The sequence below is a fragment of the Equus przewalskii genome, chromosome 21, assembly GCF_037783145.1.
Source record: "Equus przewalskii isolate Varuska chromosome 21, EquPr2, whole genome shotgun sequence".
Lineage (NCBI taxonomy): Eukaryota > Metazoa > Chordata > Mammalia > Perissodactyla > Equidae > Equus > Equus przewalskii.
This window is the reverse complement of record NC_091851.1, coordinates 45,144,754-45,167,149: the sequence shown is the minus strand read 5'-3', so window position 1 is coordinate 45,167,149 and position 22,396 is coordinate 45,144,754. Positions and strand designations below refer to the sequence as shown.

General features: G+C 48.9%; 2 protein-coding genes across 5 annotated transcripts in view; both read right to left on the bottom strand.

Moving 5' to 3' along the window:
• LOC103565402 (guanine nucleotide-binding protein G(s) subunit alpha) overlaps positions 1–22,396 on the bottom strand; it is a 66,727-nt gene that overhangs the window by 32,364 nt on the left and 11,967 nt on the right. Inside the window, exon 1 of one of the 4 annotated variants that reach the window (XM_070588580.1) lies at positions 19,018–21,401. The exons of 1 other annotated variant lie outside the window; for it this stretch is intronic. In XM_070588580.1, coding sequence (XP_070444681.1) covers positions 19,018–20,875 — 1,858 coding nt within the window. In that variant the 5' untranslated portion in view covers positions 20,876–21,401. Of the gene's footprint in view, positions 1–19,017; positions 21,402–22,396 lie in introns of those variants that run through there. 2 more of the 4 variants (XM_070588578.1, XM_070588579.1) reach the window with 2 other exon arrangements.
• The window catches only part of LOC103547036 (neuroendocrine secretory protein 55), a 51,319-nt gene that overhangs the window by 17,455 nt on the left and 11,468 nt on the right, over positions 1–22,396 (bottom strand). The gene's annotated exons all lie outside the window — the stretch shown is intronic.

The following is a 22,396-nucleotide window of genomic DNA, read 5'->3' as shown; positions in this document are numbered from 1 at the left end:
TGCTCCAGGCTCTGGAAGCAGCCTGCCTTTCTGTTGCACGGCATGAACGAGCCCTAAAACGGAGGAAGGAGGTAAAGGGATGCGAGAGATGCACCTTCCACGTCTATTTTTTTTTTCCTGTGGGATCCCTGGGGACCTCGCAGCTAACCTGGATGCACTTTGCTCCTCTTTCTTACATTCCCATTCCCAAGGCTCTTTTCAGCTGAGAGAGTCTAGGATTCTCTTTGATTTCTCTCTAAACATTGGCAGTCCAGAATCCCAGGGCCACTTCTGGGGCTTGTGGCAACCCACTAGGAAGCCTCCTATGGACTCAATGCCTAAGGTCAGGGTGGGGATTAGACAGGCCCAGGAGGGTGGGAGTGGAAATGGGCCCTTTCATGCCTGAGCTCACGGAGGCCTATTAACCTCTGGTTCTCCAACTTTCTTCCCACCCTAAATGGCCTCCCCGCATCAGAACATCAGTTCTGAAGCCTGCAGGGCTCTCTGTGGCCCTCTCTGCAGCTCCAAGGCCCTTGAATGTCTATTTGAACTACACACCTGACTTTAAAGAAAAACACCATTTCCAACAATGGGGTGTGTGACCACTGAAAACCCCTCCACTGCTTTCAAAGCCAGTGGAGCAGAACACAAGCTGGACTCCCCGCCTCGGAGTTAAAGTCACAGCTCAGCCCACAGAAGGGAAGGGAGAAACCAGCAGCCTGTGGCTTGCTAAGTTCTGCCCTATGAGCCCTTCCTATTCATGGTGCACCCCTGGCTCAAAACAGCAAGGCCTGACCACAGACCTGGTGATGGGACCCGGGACCGGGAGGGGCTGGCGCCCCTCCCCAAGGGCGTCTATCCATCACTCTGCCCTGACAGCCCGCTTTGCACTCTGCCGCGAGGCAGCTAACATCTCTTTCAGAGGTCCCTTCCCTTCCCCCCACCACAAGCCTCCTCTGTAAAAACCAAAAAGCATCTTGTTCTTTCATCATAATTAAAGTGCTGTCAGGAAAATGGCATGGCTGATTTTTGCTGCAGTTGAAATGACCCTCTCCATTCCTCTTCTCTCATTTGCTAAAGTGGTCCTTCCTTTGCCTGAAATCAGGCCTTTTGGTGATGGAAATTTTAGCTGGAAACAGAGAGTTCTAAGCAGAATCCTAACCTTGGGAGGGTGGGGAGAAAAATCGATGTTTTGAGCTGGCCTTTCTCTGCGGCAAGGTGCCGGCGCAGCCATCTTAATCGGCAGGAGTGCGGCAGCCACCTCTGGTCTCGGATCCATGCGAGGTTTCCTAATTACAAGTCATTGTCAGGGTACACAATTTAGCAAAATTTGGAGGCTGATTCCCCCTGTTGACTTATCTAAGGGGCAGGAGGAAGCTGTTTAGAAGGAAGCAAATAAGTCCTGGATCTGGGAAGATAAGATCCAAGCACCTTTCACACTCAGAGGGAAAGCGTGACTGCGTGTTTAATATTGTCGCCGGCCTGCGTGTTTGTGTGTTTGAAACAAAGCTATAACTTACACGCATAATTAAATGCCCTCCTCCTCCCAGCCGGGTGCTACCGAGCCGCTGGGTGACACACTGCCTGTCACGGACACTGCAGCATTTAGGGCCCTTTCCAAAGTCCTGGCAATGGCACCTCATCTCATTTTGTGAAAATGTCACTCTGATCCTGTTAGCATCACAGAACTTTCTGAAAAGAACATTTCAGGTTGGGAATACATTAACGTTTAAGGAAAAAAAAAAAGAATAAAGGTAAAAAGAAAAAAGAAAGAAAGAAAGAAGAACCCACGGCCCTGAGTAGTTTTGAGCTCTGCCTGGAATCCATGACATATATTCAAATACATATTATGTGAGGAACTCATAATATTCATCCTAGCCTTCAACTACTTACATTTTAAGGAAACTCGCATGTCAGTAGCTTTCAAAATTAGCTTAATTTCCTTTTCCTAAAGATCAAGCATCTTGGAAGGCCCCTTTTGAGTTACACTGGGAGCTTAATTGGCAGGCTTCCGGGTTTCTGTAAGGGTGTGCTAAGATCTGGCAAGTCAAAATGGCAATCCAGGCCTCCCTCGGTTGAATCATTAGTTGTTAATGCACCGCTGAGCAACTCGGAGCTAAGGTGTGAAATCAACCCGAGTATCACTAAGCACCAGCTTCTCCTATGGCTGCAACGCAGGACAGTTGGGGGCTGTGTATGTCACATACTAGCAACAAGGTTGTTTTTGCTGCTTGATTATTTGCTGCCCTGGCCTTCTGCCTCCTTGCTCCTTTCTCCCCACCACCCCTGACTTTTTTTTTTTCTTTTTTAAAGAAAGCAAAGCAACCATATAGTACTCAAGCCTTTTATTTCCTGACTATCCTGGGTGTCATAGCAGTGGATGCTGGACAAAAATATGGGGCTTGTCATTATCAACCTGAGCTGGGAAAGAGTCAGGCACCTGAAGGCTTCCATCTGGACCTGATTCTGCCACTTAGATGGACCTCCCCCGACCCACCACTGCCAAGTGGAACCCAAAAAGGTGCATGGAGAGCTCGGAGGAGGGGCCCCCAAATCCTGGGGTAAAGGGGAAAGAAAGCCAATTTACTGAATTCACTGCACTGGGGATGCCAGGTGGTCAGAGCTGGGCTGGGAGGAACGGGGGTTTGGGCTGGCACAAGGGGTAGGGAGAGAAGTTGATTGCCCAAATGCCCCCTCCTCTGTGCCTCTCCAGTGCCTCCTGCTAGAATTCTACTCTTAAGGACTCCAATATTAAAAATGTGACTCTCTCTGCTTTTTGGCCTCATAGAGCTCTTTATTAAAATGCAAATGTCCCTTAAGGGTAGCCCCCTAAGCCTTTGCCAGCTAATGGGATTAACTGAACAGAACACAGCCACCTGGAGGGAAGAGAAGAGGCCTAGGGCCAAATCTCCACTTCTCAGATTTGCCAAAGGCTCATCTCTGAAGCCCCGAATGCAAAATTCAGGCATCCCTGTTTCAGATCTCCTTGAAAAGGGAATCTGAAGACAAGGCCTGGGTCCCGGCAGTGGCTTCATCTGCTTCCTGAAATTCTCTGAGCCTTGGTGCCCTCATCTCTTTTAAATCATTTCTTTAGGATGGACAACACTTTCAAAGTGTCCCAATAAAAGGGTCCAGATTCAAGAGAGGAGCATCAGGCTGGCCGTGGAAAGTAACTGCACATAGCATTCATTTGCAGAGGCAGCAACTTGTAATAAAGGATATTTTCAAAGTTAACTTGGCCAACTGATTTTTCTGAACTGGCAAACAAGCTTCAGTTTATGTCCTGAAAATGGGTTTTCACCCACATTGATTTCCCAGTGTGCCTCCCAGGGGCAGAGTATTAAAGTGTCACAAACAAAGAGAAGCCAAAACTTAATAATTCTGTAAATCTGAATTTTACTCTTGGAACAAAATCAGTCCCTGTTATCTAGGAGTGCCTTCAAGTCAGTCACCTCCGCAAAAGCCCCTCCCTCGCATCCAAAACATCTCTACCTATCTATTTATCTGTACACGCACACATATTTTCAAAAACACATAAAGGTCATGTGTCACGTGCCGGGCATTACAGGAGTCCTAATGGATCCGACGCACTGTTCCAAGAGTGACGAACAGGGAACTTAAAAGTACTTGTGAAAGGAAAGTTGGAAATAAAATTCTGGAATTAAAAGTGTGTTTTTCTTTCCATAATGACTGGGAATGAATTATCCTACCGGAGTAAAGAATATCTCTACAGTCTTTGCATAAGGGAATGGGAAAAAAGAGGACCAAAGCTCAGGATCTAAGCGAGAGGCTGGGAGCTAAGATGGAGGGCAGCTCAGGACCCAAGATGGAAGACTGGTGCTAACTCGGACAACAGCCGAGAAGCTGAGATGTCAGGCCGAAGCTCAGATGAAAGCAAGCCCTCCATACTACCTCGGGCCCCCTGGCTGCAAACTATCAACATTTTTCCATCCCACCCTCAGAACACAAATCCTAGACATAGAAGATTCTAAGATTAGGTAGAAGAATGTGGGCCCACCCCCTAAGAGAATTTTCACTCCTAGAAGATTCTGGAAGGCATGGTTTGGCTCCAGAGAGAGCAGAAAAGAGAGAGGGGACTGGCTAAAGGCTGCCTTCTGCACCACCCCTGCGCCAGGCCTTCTGAAAGCAAGCCTGCCCTTGGGCTATACCTCTGGGCAAAAGACCTCGCGGGTATCAGGACTGATGCCCTGCCATCACCGAGACCCACACTGCGCCTACAGAAGGCTCGGCTACTGCTCTTCGTGTATAAATTTTTGGCCTCAGCCTGGCACGGAAATCTGAAGGGTTGTGCCTGTCGAATATCTAGACACAGTTGTTTGTTTTGACCCAGGCAGATCCTTCTGGGTTTTCTGCAGGCCTCACAGTAATTTCCTGTAAGCACTGACGGGGTTTGCTCAGCTAGGGTGAAGTGTTGGAAGGTTGCTTAAGTCTCTTTTTTGACAATCATTCCATCTTTTCTTAGCTGCAAATCTACGCCCTATTTATTCACTCAGCAGAGACTCCCCACTCTTGCTAACTTCCAGGGTTTGTTTGATTGTAAGACCACAAAAGGGAGCAGCGACGTCTTATACCTGTGTTTTCCCCATGGAGAAGGGCACAGATTAGGCACTCAATACAGGTATATTGAATGAATGAATGAAGAAATGAAAATGCCCAGATTAAGGCAAACTCACCAGCTCGGCAAGGATTTCATTCTTCTGAGAGGCTTGGCAGACACATGAGTGGCGACTGCAAGCTAAGAGATGCTACTAGAAAGGCAAGAAGGAAACAAGGCTATTTCGATGTCCAGTATAACCCCCAAATTAGGAAATAACTTATCAGTGAGGCAAAATGGGTGCATCTCTACCAAGAACTGGGCAGGATTCCATGGTCTTTGCCAAGTTGGACACAATCTAATATGAGGTAAACCTCAGACCAGCCAATAGTCAAAAATTTGAAAAATTAATTCGTGACAACTGTTTTCATTTGGAACCATGATATTCCTCAATGAGGCATGTCATCATGTGCTCAATTCCCATTAAACACTTCCCGACAACCCTTCTTTCTTTTTTTCTGAGGAACAGCCACGACCCTCTCCCCTCAACAATTCCTAAAGGTCACTGAAGGCCTGTTTTATAAACATATTTGCGGCGAGTTCCTTTTCTTGGCTATTAGAACAGCAATTGTCCACCCCCGCCCCAGGCCCCTAATCGGCCATTTTGCTAAGTCTCAAAGCAATACAAATCGAGCTCAAATCAATTAGCAACACATTTCTAACTCTTGGCGCTCAGGAAGAGCGGAAGAGCGGGAGAGCGGGAACTTGCCCTGGTGGAGAGAAGCTAAACCTCGAGAAGGAACTGAACGGCCACCCTTGCCAACTGCTTCTGCCTCTATGGGCTGTGTGGGTTTTTCTGTTTGTTTTTAAGACAAAAACTTGGGAGAATGGGGTCCTACCACAACAAATTAGGACAAGCCTTTAATTTTATTTTTTCACTTGAGCTAATGAATAAAGCGCGGGACAGAGGCAGCTGACGGGATATTTTCCCCACTCACGCCAGGAAGCTGAAGGTCTGCTCTGGGGAGCTGCTCCGTTTGCAGCCTGAGCGATGGGATCCGGCGCGACATTCATTCTCAGCCCCCCTCCCCCCTGGGCCCCCCCGGCACAGAGCCATCAATCTTGCCCGTCTCCTCCTGCAGAATCGACCCCCCCAACCCCTCACTCCTCCTTACTGAAGAGAATTGTCTCCCTCTCTAATGAACGTACCCAGGAGAATAAAACTTGTTTTTCAAAAGGGGGGGAAGGAAGAAAGGAAGGAAGGGAGGAAGGAAGGAAAAAAAAAGAAAACAATGCCTTTACTGGCCTGGCTGGAGCCAAATTCTCGAGGACATCAACCTGTAAACTTCTAAGGATTTCCTCAACATCTGAGATGGATACTCACGTACAGGCTGTTTGCTTTTAACTTTAGGATTTGCTTTGTTTTGTTTTGAGTAATTAATAAATCAAAGAACTCATGAAGATTGGTTTTTTTTAGGACGAGGGTTTGCTGTGTGCCAGATTTCTTTAAAAAAAAACAAACTACTCAGTGGAGTAAGGCACGTGAAAACACTTGGGAAATCAGGTTGCTATAGAGGGGGCTTATTACTAATTTCAAAAAGACCCCAAAATTGAACAATCATTTTCAGATCAGGAGAGGAACGTCCAGGGAAGCGACAAGGGCCCCCTGTGGGAGAGGATACAGTCAGAGCTCAGTGAACATGGCGAAGGGTGGCAGGGTCCCCGCCGACTCCCTGGCACATACTGCCAGCTTCTCAGTCCCTGTCCTAACTGGTGGGCCCCCAGGACCAACATGGGGCTCCACGGGGGGTGTGATGGGGATGGGATGATGTCCCCCCCTCCTGGACTCCTGAGCCTGTCCACCTCCCCCCCTCCCCCCAACTGCCGCCGTGAAGCCCAGACCGGCCCCTCAGCTGTGCTGGCTGCTCCACCAGGAACTGGCAGCTGCCCATCCTCTGCCTGCTACAACTTGAATTACTTGCAACCAGACCCTCCCTCCTCCCGCCTTTCAGACTCTAAGTTCCTAGAGGGCAGGGACCCCATCAGCGTGTGGAGCTCGTCAGCAAAGGTGCTTTTTCTTTCTCCCTCTTTCTTTCACTCCCTTTCAAAGACTTTTATTTGATCCCTGTATTTATCTCTTAGGAGATAAATGCACCTTCTTTTCTGTCTTTTTCTCTCTCTTTCAAGAATGAAGACCTGGCTAAGAAGAGAGTTGGTTTTTAACTTCTCAGAGTTCACAAGGACTCTGGGATTTCAAAAGTTCAGAGAAGGAAAAACAAAAGAAAGGGATTCAGACTCCTTTTTCCACCCCAGTGAAAGGCCGGAGCAAGTAAAAGACCTGAGAAGATACAGTGGAGAATGTGGGAAAACCTTTAAGGAAATGTGTGTGTGTGTGCACACGTTGCGGGGAGAGACTGGCAAAAACCCCCATCCGATGTACAGACCAAGTGCCCTGTCCCCGCAAAGGACAGAATGGCAGGACTGATGTTAAAACAGAGCCCCAGGGACCTAGGACAGGATGAAACCCCAACCTCAGATACCCCCAGAACGTGGGGCTTTTTTCTGTTTGGGCTTCCTACATTTCATCTAGAGAATTCTAAAGCGATCCCACTTCCTGCGAGCGGCTCTCTGCTGACCTCTGGTGGGGGAGGAGCTCTACTGGCCCAGAAAAGGTATAGAAATGGGCAGCCCACCTGCCCTGCGTCCCCAGAGACCCCAACATCCAGAGTACACCCAGCTGGGGGTCGCTGTGTTAACCCGCCTCCGCCGAGGCTCAGGGCCATAAATTGGGAAATGTGAGGAGGAAAAAGGCAAGAAAATCTTTAAAGAAGCCCCAGACGATTATGGGCTTAAGAGAAGATGTTGGAATAAAGTTTAATTTAAAGAAAAGAACTTTTAACAGCAGGGTGGGAGGAACTTTTGCTCAAGTTAATATAGTTCATTCAGCTCTTTTGACTTTTCCTTGATTGGAGTTGGAAAGAATGTACCACTCACCTGCGCTTCCTGCAAAGATTCTCCCCGTGATGGGGACCTAGAGATGATTAAATGATTTACCAAAGGATGAAAGATAGGCCAAAAATTTCCTGTACAATCTGCCACTTGGGAAAGGACACTTTAAAGAGGAGAGGGGGGGCCAGCACACCTGTTCTGGTTAAACTTCTTATAAGAGAATTAAAGAAGTTTTAAAGTGAGAAGGACATCGCTCTCATTATTCTGATGACGGAAAACTGAGACCCAGGGGATAAAGCAATCTGCCCAAGGTCTCAGAACTGGTTCCCAGCAGAACCAGGGCACACACGCAGGCTGGGAATTTAGAGGTCGGTGTGTTTTCCTGCACTGACTAAGGTCTGCAGAGCCAGTAGTTAAGAGAGACAGGATTTGTCCTCAGATATCAATTGCTCAACTAGAAAACCTTTGAAAGTATCCCGAGGCCTTGGGGATAGGCCTTGGGGATAAGGGCTGCACGGTGGAGAAAGAGGACTGGGGCGGGGGGAGGGGGGGGGATGCAGAGTTGGCTGTAGGTGCGAGCACACGGTGAGTTTTGAAAAGCCAGGCTCTCAACAGTAAAAGCGGAGCGCCATCTGCCAGCCAGTTCTGAGCAGCCTTGCTTTATTTTCTTTTTTCTACTTCCCACCCCTAAATAGTTGGTGTTATCTCTTTCCCTAAACAAAAGGTATTTCCTGCTCACAACCCAACCCCCCCAAAATAAAAATCTTATTCAAAAATAAAAATCTCAAAAGAGAGAAAGGAAAGAAGGGAAAGAAAGAAAGGAGGGACTTCCTTTGGAGGCTGACTTCCACTCCCCCATTTCTGAGCCATGCAGACCTCTGGGGGGAATGTGACCAGCCCCTTTTCTCCATTAAGGCAGCCCTGATGGTCTTCCTCCAGACACTTTCTTCCTCACCTTCTGCCTTCTTTCTAGCAGAATGAAAGATTGGGTCCCAATTTTGATCCTGCATTAATATCTGAGGTCAGACCCTGCCTCTGGGGAATCAAGGTCTTAGGGCCTCAAAGAAAAAGGAAAGACAGGCCTCTGTCACCTGTCAACTTAAGTCTCAGGAGAAGACGTCTGCAAGGGTTCTGGTTCTGTCCCTGCCCCTGAGTCCAAGTCTCTACCTAGAATCCCTTCTCTCGAGCCTGCCCAACCCCTCACCTTGGACCATTACCTCTTTGCACCTAAAGTTGAACACAGAGATACCCCCTGGCTCTCTCTTGGACAACACATCAAATTTAACTCCCTCCCCTGACCGTGGCAGGACCCCAGGATTACTCAGTAGAATCGTTACAAAGTGGAGCCTCGTCACATTTTAAGAATCAAACTTTGGCCTTTTCTGAATGTCACTTGGCAAATTCATGGAATCCTTGAATACAGCGCTAGAATCCACCAGGCCCCAGGAATAAGAACCCACCAACATCTAAGCCAGTGCTCTCTTTCCACTCTCCTAGGACCCCCTGGAAAGCTGGGGTTCCTCTGCCCACCCCTTCCCCCATCAGGGCAACGCGGGAAGATAACAAGGAGTAATCACCATAAACTCGCCCCATGCCAAACCGCCCTAGGATAACCAACTTCCTAAGAGTGTTCCAGAATGACTGCAGCCCATCAGGAAAATTTCCAGAAACTCCCACTCGGAAAGAAGAACCCTCCTTCAAGTGTCCATCTTAAAACCAGCCGTGGCCATTTGTTTGCAAAACAAAATGATCTAATATGCTTCCCTTTTAACAGCTAAAAAGGAAGAAATGAAATCACATAAATGTTTAATTTTAAATAGCGATTAGTTTTCTGGCAATCCAACTTTAAAAAAGTTTCCTCTAATGTCTGGCATTTGTTTTTGGGTTCTGCCTGGAGCCTTCTAAGCATTTCCTTGGAAAGATGTGGCACTTGGTCCCAGGCATAATGTCAAAATCAACATTCAATAACACGCCTGGTGTAATTTCGAGGATTCTGCAATAAGGAGGTGTTAGCTGAACTTGGAACATAAAGAAAATGCTCCTTTTAATTTTACGTGTCCAATGTATAATTTATCAAATTACTGATTGTTTCCACCCCTCACCTGAAAGTAATCCTAACAGTCAAAGCGAGTGTTTAAGTTCATATAGATATCTGGGGCGGAGACAGTCATTGTCTTACTTTTCTTTTCTTCTAGACTTTGCAATTACCTTAAAGGCCATAAATTCCAAATTCTCTAAGGAAAAAAAAAGTTTAAAAAAACTGAATCTCTGTTGAATCTGTAACCTCTGACAGCTCTATTGAAAGACAAGATGGGAGCAAAAATCTCCATGTTTTAGGGTCGAAACAGAATAAAGAAGCAGTGAAGTCTTCTTTCATGAGGGCTGCTTGGGAGGGAGTCTGGGTAGGTGCAAGATGAGGGGTAAGTCACTGTTTAAAAATAAAGTCATGATTTAGTCCTGTTACGATTATTCCAAGAGAAACTGGTTATAGAATCTGTCTTAGGGTTGGGGAGGGGACATCAACCATCTTATCAAAGACCAAGTGCAAGACTCTTGATGAGGAAGTGTCCTTGGGACACCACTTCTATCGGCACAACTGTCATTTATTTCTAAAAGATCCTATTTTACCTTTCTCAGTGCAGTCATTCAGAGGCATTCCTTCCACTGCCCCCCACTCCCTTGTGATCTAACTTCCTGCCTTGAAATATCAGTTAATAAGGGTTATGGGTCACCTCTGTGCAGTAGGTTGGCTCCCTGTGGGCCTGGGACTAAGGTAACCCAGGTAATAGAGCCCATACCCTTGTTGCCGGTGTCCATGCACTGCCAATTAAAGGCTCTATTCATGTTTTGTGGGACACATGCAAAATGGGGTCCCAGCCACCCCAGAGCTAATCTGTAATCAGCAGCCATCTGAGTACAGTCTTTATATCTCAGCATCCTTCTCTACAATGCAGAGTGAGTTAATTTAGTGCACGTCAGACATGCAGAGAATTCCCAGCCTGCTACGGACAAAGGCCCCTAAAGAACCCCTAAGCGGTAGATGTGATCATTTAAGGGTTAAAATCTATGTAAGCCCTGATTTATCCCAGTCCACGGATTAGCTACGGGACTGACTGAGTTAATCAGAGTCTTCCAACAAATCATTATTTACCTCCGTGGAATAATTCTCTTTCTATTCTATTTAGGGTCATCTGGGTCACCACCTTCTTTTTTGAGATTTCTGGAAACTACTCCTACCCCAGAACGCACAATTACCACCATTAGAATAAACATTTTTGACTGGCTATTAGTAACTGAAGTCAACCTCCTTTCCTCTGAAGATGACTTTTCTTTTTAAGGTGTTCAAGTTAAGACATGCCTGATCGCTACCTTCCCCAGAATTTGATATTGATAATGTTAGGTTAGTGGTTCTCAACTGGGGATGGTTTTTCCCCAAAGGGAACATTTGGCAATGACTAGGGGCAGTTTTGGTTGTCACGCTGTGTATTTGGTGGTGGTGGCGGGGGGTGGGCTCTGTGTGTGTTACTGGCATCTGGTGGGTAGAGGTCAGGGATGCTGCTAAACATCCTACAGTGCACAGGACAGAGGCAGATCCCATGACAAAATGTCAATGGAGCTGCTATGGAAGACCCCTGTGTTAGAGCCCCAGAATGCTCCTAAAATCCCAGCACACAGACAACAGGGAGAAGTCACAGTTCAAAACACAAGGCTGGGGGTGACTAAAGCTTTGGGGCCTATTAAACACAGACTTTGTCCTGGGGTGGGGTGGGGGTGAAAGTGCGGCGGGGGCCCTCTCTACCTTCGCTGGCTCTCGCCTTCCTCTCTCATTTTTACCACTGATGTGACAGACTTCTTCTGCCTTATGCCGTCTCACCATCTAGTGGCCACCTGAAATATCAACTCACCTCACCATCTCTGGCCCTTCTAGAGTCAGTCATCTAAAAGATTTGTATTTGCATGGGGGGGAGGGCAGTGCGTGGAAGGACCCCTGAATGATGTATATTATTTTGTTAATAAGTTAATTAAGCATCTTAATTAAGACCTATACAGAGAGTGGCTATAAGGAGTTAAGATGGACACTTTTTAAGATTTCAGAAGCCCATGAAGGCCAAAACCTCAAGGGGCTGAAGACAAATAAAATTTGACTTATTATTAATGAGGACCCCACAGGGCTTCTGCTTAAGTCCATTGGATACTTAGGAGTTACCATGTATAACCAAAGAGAAGAAAATGGCATCTACTTAAAAGGATTGTTCCAGTGGTCTCAGTAATTCAAGTAGCTGTCTACTTCCTAAGTTAACACCATCTATTTTTGATAGGTTGGCTTTTTTTTCCTTTTTCAGTTGGACCAATCAGCTACTTTTACAGCTAAAGAAACTGAGACCCAGCCATGTGGTCCCAGAGGTCAGAGGGAGCTAGGATGGACTCTAGCTAAGATGCAGGACACTTTTTCCTGCTCCCTTTGGCAGAAGCAGCCCTGCTCGGTGCTGCACTCTCTCACAGTTCCTGACTTTAGTTTTTGTGCATCATAAGCATTATTCTTTCTTTCAAAAATCCCAGAGCTACAACCTTACCTGTACACAGGTTCCCTGTAAAAAAAAATTCCTCAGAGTCAGTTGCACATTAGCAATCAGTTTGATGAGAGGCAAAATTGTTCAAACAGGAAAGAGGAGAGAGGTAAAGTGGTCTTTTGACTGAGGGTGAGAGGAGAGAGCTGGATAAATCAAAAAAGAGAGGCTGTCACTGTCCAAGTTCTTATTTCCTCAGAAGAACCGACGCTCAGTAGTGACTCTGACTCGTGAAAGCTTGACTGCGGCACTCCTTAGAAAGTGGGTACAGGAGATTTTCCCTTCCCATTATCAACTCATTAAAGGAAGTTTAAGGTACTTACTCTGTCCCACACACCAAATGTGTGTGACAACGTCGGAAACACTGACTGACTCATAATAAATTCGGGATCGGATAACAATTTATACCTTTATACCTCTCTCCTTGCCCCAGTTTGAATCATTAAGGAACATTTAGTAAAATCTAACGTTCAAGTTCTGTGGGCAGAACTCCACCAGTCAAACTGCTCATGAATTCTCCTGAGGTTTAACAAATTACTCTGCAACGCAATTTGGGATTTTCCCTCTGAGTGAGTACAACAGAGGCACACTCCCTTAATTTTTACTGCTCTGTCACAGATCGGTTACCTAACATTCTTCCCTCATTATAGCCCCCAGTAGTTACATGCATAAAACTGCTTCAACACTTCTAACTTGAAAGGCGTGCACCTTTTGTGCTCAGTTTGTCAGAGACCAGAGCGTCCTAGGTCTCAACTGAGCATGTGAGGGTTCACAATAGTTAAACGTCAAACACTGGTTTTTTGTGTTGTTCCCTACCTCATTCTTGGAGGTCTCATCTTCAACTCCCACTGGCTGGCCTGCTTCACCATCTGGCTGGTGGGAAGGAAAACTAAAGACAATCTTTTTTTTCGCATGTGTAATAACCACAGGAAAATCTGTGCTCAGGTCCCCAGGGCTCAACCACAGTATTGAGTTCATTTATAGACAGGGGCTAATAAAAAGAGAAGGAGGTGGCAGTGGGTAGGGGATGGACCAGGGGGATAGGTGACACTTTTTCAGGACAAGTCAAAAAAGTTTTCTCCTCATCTTGTCTCAGCTATGTCACTCACCTGAGAGTGACCTCACACAGCCATGAATTCGACACGGTGTTGTCTGTCTACTGCTTGGGTTGACTTTATTTGCAAAATGTGTACAAAGAGTGTACTCTGAAACAAGGAGGCATAAAGATAGAATGGGTGCCTAGTACTTTTAGAACTTACAAGTTAACGGTCTCAAGGGGAATACAGAAAACAGAAAACAAAAAACAAAAACAAAAACCTCACTTGGAGCAGGGAGAGGAAAGTCCAGGAGAAGCACATTTCTAAACATAACGGTTACCGTTTGTCGGCACTCATTTGTACCGGGCACTGGGTTGACGATACCCTTTAAAGGCTTCTCTCAATTTCTAGAGGGTGTTCACTTTTAGTATCTGGCCCTCTTTTTAGAGGAATTAAGGAAAATGATATCTCCTCCTCTGATTCCTCTGGAAACATCCCTCCGTCCTTCGAGGCTCCTTGGCCCGCCCTCAAGGCCAGTTTGTATCTGGGGCCTCCCACTTAACCTTCCTCACTTTTATAAAGGCCGCTAACTGCTGATTGGCCAAGGAATTGCTGATTCTTCAGCCGGACTCCCAAAGACTCAGGCCCATTTTTCTCTTACTTCCTGAAAAGATCATGATCTTATGCCCAGGGTGACCACAGGCCAGAATAGGAATCTGACGGGACAAAGACCCTTTCAGTCAAACTCAATGACATTTGTTAAGGTGAGTGTTAGCAGGGCCAGAGTCTCAGAGTCCCTATTACTGGGGGGCCACCAGGGCTGGAGACAGTTAATTAGACTGACCAATGCTTTTAGTTCCCTCCCCGACTAATTGTTTTAATTGATAGTGGGGACCATCTCATATCCATTGGCCCTGCCCTTTCTATCTTGAAGATTGCTACTCTTCCTGAGAAATTTGATTTAAATTGGAGAACTGGCATGTTAATTTCACATTCCGTTAGGAACCCAGGGAGGCACAAGGTGGTCTTGGGAAGAACGCCACTTTTGCCACAGGTTATAGGAACCAAGAAGTGTAGAGATCAATATTCATTCGCTATTTACATGTCTCCTAAAAGTTACTTTATGTAGAGGCATGTGAAGAGTCACAACTTTGCTGGGGGTGAGGGGTAAATTTTATTCGGTCAAATGGAGAGGCATGGCTGGCATGGGAATTTCAAATCTAGGCAGTTAGGTCACCTTCTCTACAAATAAACTTATTTTTTGCTTAATACCAACCTTCCTGCATAAAAGTCAAAGGTGATTTCTAAGATTATGCACTGACTCTTGCTAACTAGGAATTAGCCCTGACTAAAAGTAAGGAATACTTTTAAAAAATAATCACTATGAAAAATATGGAGCAAGAGTTACTTTAACAGGATCATTAGATCCAGGCCAGGATTCCAAACAGTCTGTTACATGCTAACACTAAAACTGTAGGGGAGCTATGCATAAGAGCAAGTGCATTTTAAAATTATTATTAGTATTTTTTTTTTAGTGGAAATCTGAGTAAGGAGGAAAGCTTAGGCCCTGCTGAAAACTCCTGGGGGATTTTAAAAAGACTTTCAAGAAAATCTGCCTTAAAAAAAAGAAAGAAAGGAAAGCCCAACAAACAAACGAAGACTGCAGTGTTGGCAGATGAGTTAAAGCGAATGCGGAAACTCACCATGACCATAGCAGTGACAGGTACCTCAGACTGGGGAGCTCACGTTTCATGTACACTCAATGGACATTTATAACCAGGGATCTGTCAGGGTTGGCTGTAACTCAGAAAGCAGAAGACGGCTAGACACCTGTCAGCTGACAAGGGACTTTAAGAGCACAAGTACACGTGCAATAATCATGCTTTACATTTAAATAATGCTTTATAGCTTATTACCACATTTTTTAATAAGCAGGGTCCTTCCTGAACTAGAAACTCTAGTCTCCTTCACTTACCTTGCAGTCTTTGAGCAAAAGTCCCTGACATTTAATCTCTGAGCTTTTGGTTTATTTGCCTATGAAATGGGGTCCTATCACGTTTTTATTGCCCAAGGCTGTTTCAAAGGACAAATGTGACTCGATGAAAGGCTTTTAAAAATACCATAAGAATGTGCTATCATTATGCGTAATCATTACTATTACTGGTTACTAATAACTGAAGGCAGTGAGCCTGTCCCTTTCAAGTCAGGAGGACATACACAGAAAGACAATATACCCCACTTTTCTTTGCTTAATACCAGTTTTCCATGGTATATACAATATGGGGAATTATAAAAATTAACCTAGATGTATAGCAAAAAGTTTTTTTTGAGAGAAATCTATGGGAAATCCGATTTGAAAAGGCACGGAAGAATTTCAGCCTTTGAGAAGCATGAAATACTACTGGGAGGCAGAGAATGAAAAATCATAAAAGTCTCTCGTAAGGCTAAAAATTTTGTGCCATGGTAAGCCATGTCCTTCCCACTGCACCAAACAGCTCACTGGAGGCATTTTGAATATGGAAAAACGGCTGTATTGGGGAAAAAAAGAAAAAGGCACTCCTGCAGGATGGGAGGCGGTGCATCACGGGCGTACCTGGGTGGCATAAATAAGTTATCATGCAATTAAGTGAGATTCCCTGTATAAATACAGTGTCATGGCAGAATGGCCATTATTATATACACCATTTGCCTGCACAATTTTAATAAAGGCAGCAGATACTAAGACATTTTAGCGGCCTTCAATTCTTAAAAAAGAGAAAAATCACACTCAAATTAGGTTTCAAAAACCATGTTTAAGCCATCAACTTCTAAAGGGCAACAGAAACATGGAAACAGCCTATTATTGGGTAGTGCTGAGTAGGAAAAAGGCTTCAACTCTAAGATATACCAGAATTTTAGTCATATTCTTGATTATCTATCTATCCATCCATCCATCCATCTTCCTTTTTAAGATTCCTTGTGATATGGTTAGGCTGCTTGGGCAATAAAAATGGAGAGGGTATATATACACAAGCACACACTCTCGCACATTTTTAAAGCAACAAATGAATCTGCATGTCACAAATTAGGAACCATATCAAAGGATGGTCATCTGATCTGCATTTTCAGTGGTGAGAATATACGGACATCTTGTTTCCTAAGTTGGGACTAGAATGTTAGTAAAAAGTCTTCTCCTAAACATGTCAGTCTTCCTCCTCCCCCTCCTCATTTGGTAACTCAAACCCAGATGGGGCACCTCTCTCGTCACTTTGCAAAATGAAGCTTGATTAGAAATTAGCCTGGCTTGACAAATCGCACTGCCACAGCAGGTGACACTGGCTATCTGAATTCAGGTTCATGCTAGACATGGCCTGAGGTTTAGTCTCCTGGACTACACTGCATCCAAACGAGCACCCTGGGAGCAGAGCCAGGACAATGGCAGGGTGACCCCAGCAAACTTCCTTTTATTAAGGTTGATTTCCTCCCCTGATACAAAATAAGGGTAAGCAAGGGAATTTTCTAGTATTCTTAAGACTTGGCCCCAGACATGGACAGTTTGCTGCAGAGATGATGTTGGCATAATCTATGGTATAAGCCTCCATTCCTGATTTGAGTGAACTGAGCTCCCCTCTCCCCAGACCCTCAGGATAGAGCACTTAAGACCTAGAGCAAAAGTGATTTTAGAGGAGAAAGTCTGCTGGGAAAGCTTCATTCCACAATGAGGGAACTGAGGCCCCAGCACGTAAGGGACATGCTAACCAGGGATCAAGTGCACACTCTCCCTTGGCTCTCCTTCTGCACCCAGTTTTGTCTTCTCTCCATCACAGGTTTGCTTCCTAGACCGACATGTGGAATATGGAAACGGAACAGTTATGGCAAAACCAGTTGTCTGCAGGAAAATGGGGGCACTGTCACTTAAGGCTCTGTGGCTGGGACATCTGAAATTTAAAACTATCTTCCTTTTGTATGCTTTTGGGAAAATGATGTCATTATTTCCCTGGTTGGCATCAATAAAATGACCATCACATTTAAAACTGTGATTTGTGAGAGACACACGTCACAATAGCATACAGTTAGGTCCATAATGTCATTAATAAAAACCATCACATTATAAAATATTCAACAAACAAATGTAGCACAGCCTTAGAAATTGTGATCCTGAAGTCCCTTGAAAGGTATTAGAGAATAAAATGAAGAAATCAAGATTGTGGAGCGTCAGTTTTGAAATTTTCATTTAAGCCCCACATTCAGATCATTGCTGCTAATTGCTGGTTTTACTAACTGTGGCACAGAAGTCCACGCCCCAGATTGGAGCTAAGGATGGTATTGAGGAGGGGACAGTGGGAGGCGGGACAAGTGGGAAGGGCCAGGGAAGGATTTGGAGATAGGGGACAGGGGCTTGTGGTGGCGGGAGGAAGGGGGTCCTGGAGAGGGGAGCGGGCGCTGCAGGTAGAAAAAGTGAGGCGAGAAGGAGGGGGAAGGTGGGGGCACCAAAGGTACCCTTCTAAGAGGATTATGAACGCAAGACCTTCTTGGGTATCCCAAGCCCATTTGCAGAGGATCTTACCTTTGAGCCTCTTTGCCCCAGCTAAAACTGCTTGAAAACATTCACATGCAAATATTTACATATCTCATAAGTCATATTCACAGTTTTACCACATTTGGTCCACACACTTAAAATACACTCGAAAGCATTTTTTTTAGTTTTATTTTAATTGCATTTCAAACACAAGACGGCATCCCACTCACAACGCATAACCCCTCTCTTTTTAAACCAAGCCCCTCCTACTGTGCTCTTTATAAATCCGTAAGTGATTGGCTTACCTCAGGCTCTTCCCTAGGAAAAACATGATTTCATATTTTTTAAACATAGCCACGCCCACCCCCTTGGAACCAGCCCAGTGTGGTTTTGGATCCAGACTTGCCTACGGCAGGTTAAGTGTCTTTTTCCCCCTCCTCCCCCCACCCCCCATTCAGGTGAGCCGAATGTGTGCAGAATACCAAACTTATGTGCGTAGCCCCGGACGCCCCAGATACCTGAGTGTCTGGTTTTTCAACCGTAAAGGCGGGAGGGTTTGGCGAACGAATGTGAAGTGAGGAAACGCTTAGCGCAAAGGGAAAAAAGAGAGAAAAGACATACAGAAAAAAGGTTATGGAGGCCGGCGGGAGGCGGTCCCCTCGTCCCCCAGCCAGTGGCCCAACTTGTTACCCAAGATGTCCCACCACCTTCTCCTCCGCATTTTTCGCGCCGCCCGCCGCAGAGCGCCAGCACACAGGTACCACCACAGTGTGCGAACACGGAAAGTTTCTGCCTGCACCATGGCGCAAAACACAAGACAGCCCGTTCCCCGGTACAAGTACACAGTCGGCGGGTAATTTGGGAGAGCCGGGGTGGGGGTGGGGGTGGGAACTGGAGGACGCTTGAGCATATCATGCACAGGCGGACACAATATGGACACCAACACACACCAACAACAAGCTATCTGAGTCCAAGCAGCCGTGCCAGGCGAGGAGGGACGCAGCTTCCCCAACGACCCCAACCCACGGTAGCCCCAACCAGCCTGGCCAGGGAAACCCCGGGGCCCCTCCGCAGCAGTTCCAGGCTCACCTGAAGCCCCCGCCTTTCTTGCCGGCCCCCACCCCAGGACTCGCGGGCATCTTACGGTCGCTGGCGCTGGCTTGTCCAGCTGGAAACGACCCTCATTGTTGTACGGCACCACTTTTCTCCCTAGAGGGCACATACTTCGGCCACCCAAACCCACCCGAGCCCCTCTCCCGGTCCCGGGGCAAAGTTAGGGCCCCTCACTGGAACTTTCTAGCAGGCTCTTCCTGCTTTTACCCAGACCTCCTCCTCCCGCTGCCAGGCCCCGAGCCCCACCGGGCAGCCCTGCCACCCCCTCCCGGGTCCCCCGGCGGCCCTGCTCCCCGCGGGCAGAGTCCGCCGCATTACCTAGAAGCAGCAGGCGGTGCGTACACATGTAACCCATCTTTTCGTCCTGGAGTTGCTTGTCGATGAGCTTGCTGCGTTTCTTCTCTGCGCGCTTCTGAGCACGCTTCTCCAGGGCTTCCTTGCGCATTTGTCTGCGCTTCTCCGCCAGAGGAACCTTCTTGACCTTGGGGCTGCGCGGGGCTTTGGGCTGGGGGCTCTCAGATCCACCGAAGCAGCCTCCGAAAGCTTGCGTGAGGAAGTTGCGGAGCAAGTTGCGCCGGGGCTTTCGGCGGCGGCGATTTCGCCGGGGCTGCACCCAGCGGTGGCATCCGGAGGTCCCATCGTCGGATTCGTCTCCGCTGCTGGTGACCGACCCTTCGTCGTCGTCGCGGCCGCGCTCAGACCTGCCCCGCCAGGCAAACGCGCGAGTAGGCTGCGGAGTAGGCGGATCGGCAGCCTGGATCTCGGGGCTGGGGGGTCTAAGGAAACGGAGCTTAGGTCGGGCTCCAGAGGCAGGGGCAGCAGGAGCTGCCCGGGCGGCAGGAGCGGCTGGGGCGGCAGGGACTGCCCGGGCGGCAGGAGCGGCTGGGGCGGCAGGGACTGCCCTGGCGGCAGGAGCGGCTGGGGCGGCAGGGGCTGCCCTGGCGGCTGGAGCGTCAGGAGCGGCTGGGGCTGCCCCGGCGGCAGGAGAGGCAGGGACCGCGGGAGCGGCCCCAGCGGCAGGGGCTCCTTCCCCGGGAGAGGAGACTTTTCCTCCCTCCGCGGAAGCGGCGGCTGAGCCTCTTTCCATCTCGGCTGCTTCTCCCTCAACTGGGGGTCCCTCTCCCTCCGCTCGCGCTCTCTTAACTGGGGCTCTGGAGACCTCGATGGGCGGGTCGTCAAGCGCGATTGGGGGGCTGTCCATGTTGACGGGAGTGTCGTCGACCCCAACGGGGGTGCTGCCAATCTCGAGCGGGGGTCCGGAGATCTCCATCGGGGGGCTGTTACCCACGAAGTGTGAAGGAGGTCTGACAGCCTCTCGGGATGGGCTGCCGATGGCGCCTGAGACCCAGAGGGGGGGCTCGTTCGCGGTGGGAGTGAGGAAGACCTCACTCGGGATCGCGACTGCCGTGAACTGGCCGCCATCACCGCCGTCGATTTGCGGGATAGCTCGGGGGAGCCCAGGGGGTGGGCTGTCGTCCCCAAAGGCTGCTCCATCAAACTCAAATGGCATAGCCTCCTCAGGGGGAGGGCTGCAGCTTCCTCTAAAGCCTGCGTTTGGGGGCCTGAGGGCTTGGGGCTCCTCGGGTGGAGGGCTGGAGACCCCCGCCCCTGGACCTCCTGGAGCAAGGTCTGAGACCTGCAAGAGAGGTTGGCTGCAGCCTCCCTGGCCAGGCTGCTCAAACTCGAAGGGCATGGCTTCTTCTGGTGGAGGGCTGTAGCCTCCCAGGCCTGTGCTGGCATCACGGAAGGCTCCGGGCTCCAGGAGTGCTGGGCCGAAGGCCCCAAGGTCTGCTTGGGCCTTAGTGGTGTCTCCAGGCTGCTCCAGGGTAGGCCAGAAGGCTCCCATGCTGGGCTGCTCAACCTCGAAGGGCATGGCTTCCTCAGGAGGTGGGCTGTAGCCTCCATGGACTCCGACTTCCTCGATGACCTGGCCAAGGCTCTGGAAGTTGGGCCTGGAGACCTCTTGGGGTCCACAGGCCTCGCCTTCAATCTCGATGGGGATGGGCTCGCTGTTAGGCGGTTCGGTCTCCATCTCTTCGGCTGGGCCAGGCCCAGCACTGGGGGCAGCTGCCCCTGGGGCCTCCAAAGATGGTTGCTCGGGCTGTTCCCCGAGTTCAAGGGGGATATCGCGTTGTCCTGACATATTATTGCCGTCGAGGCAGTTGCGCAAGCCCATAACACGGTGGCGGACTCTTAAAATAAACTTGGGGCCCCGTAAAACGGAGCACCCAACCAAACTAGGGTGAAAAAAAAATATTTAAAAAAAAATCAAAGTACTAGCTAGAAAGTTCTCCAATTTCACTTTCCAAACCTCTGTGAGGTCTGGGGGGGTCAGGGCCTCACACCCTAGACCGTGGCAGAAGCAACGCTATTTGTTGCTGGTAGTCTTGGTTCCTCCCTGGCCACTTTTTATCCCCTCAGGCTGCCCCCCTGGCCCCCTTTGGCCTGCCCTTGTCCCCTCCTCTCTCTCTCTTTGCTCCAGGCCGGCCCCGCCTGCTTGGATCTGAGGAGCGTGCCGATTCGGTCCGAAAATCGTTCGTAGTGCTCTCTCTCTGCCACCAGGGGACGCCGGCCCTGGTGCCCAGGCGGCTCTAGGAGCCGGATCCTGGCGCCGACAGCCCCGGACTTTGGGTAAGGGGGCTGATGAGCGCAGGCCTCGCAGGGACGTTTTGGCTCCTTCCACGCCTCTCCCTGACTGATTTGGAGTCTTTCTCCCCTGGCCAGAGAGCTCTCCTGCGTTGCGGGACACGTGACGCAAGACGTGGGCCCTGAGCTGCTTGAGCGCAGGAGGTGAAACCCTCCCTCCCGGACCCAACTGACTCTTCTCGGGGGGAGGGGGGACTGCAGGAGGGTTTCATCACCTCAGAATACCCCTGAACCCAAGCCGCAGCCCCCAGCCCTGTGCAGCCTCGGATCCTGAGCCCCAAGTCCAGAGCGCAAGGCTTTGGGCGCGTGGGAAGGGGGCAAGGGCGCGCAGCAGATATGCGACAGGTGGTCGTGAGCCCACCAGCGGGGTGGACAGGAGGTGAGGGGTGAGGGGCTGCCAAATGTGCGCACACAATTTGTTTTCAAAACGCTTCGGGGTACTTTCCCTGGCTTCTGCAGTTTTTATTTGCCGGCTTGCCGAGGCTGGCTCCTTTGTAAAGCACTTTGATGTTCCCCATCCCCACCACAGTCTTGGGGTCTCCGTAGTAGCCCAGGGTGGCGCAGGAGGTTTTCTCCTCCGTTTATGTGGACGATGATTCAGGAGAATAAGAGGGTCTCGGGCGCGTACCATGGAGACCCTCCAAGCGGTAGCCGCCGCGGTTCGGAAGAGGGGTCGGGGCAGGGGGCGCAGGATGTACACCAGGACCCCATGAGTGGAGCCCTGAGTTCTGGGGAAGAGTTAAAGGGGATTTTGGTTGGGAGTTATGGCTAGTTTAGGGTGGTCTGAGAGTCTGGACAACTCTGTGCGCGCCGAACCCAAAGACACCGTGCCGTGCCGGCAGCCGCTTGCTGCTCCGAGCCTCGGGCACCGGTTGCAGGGTCGGTCAGTCGGCTCCTCTAGTTCCTCTCCAGCTCCTCTCCAGCACCCCTCTGTCCCCTGTCCTCTCGCCATGGGTCTCCCAGGGCAGCCGCTTTACTTTTCCACTGCTAGCGTCCGCTGAGGCGGCACTAAGCCCGGCCACAAACCCAACGGTCGCCCGGCTGCGCTCCC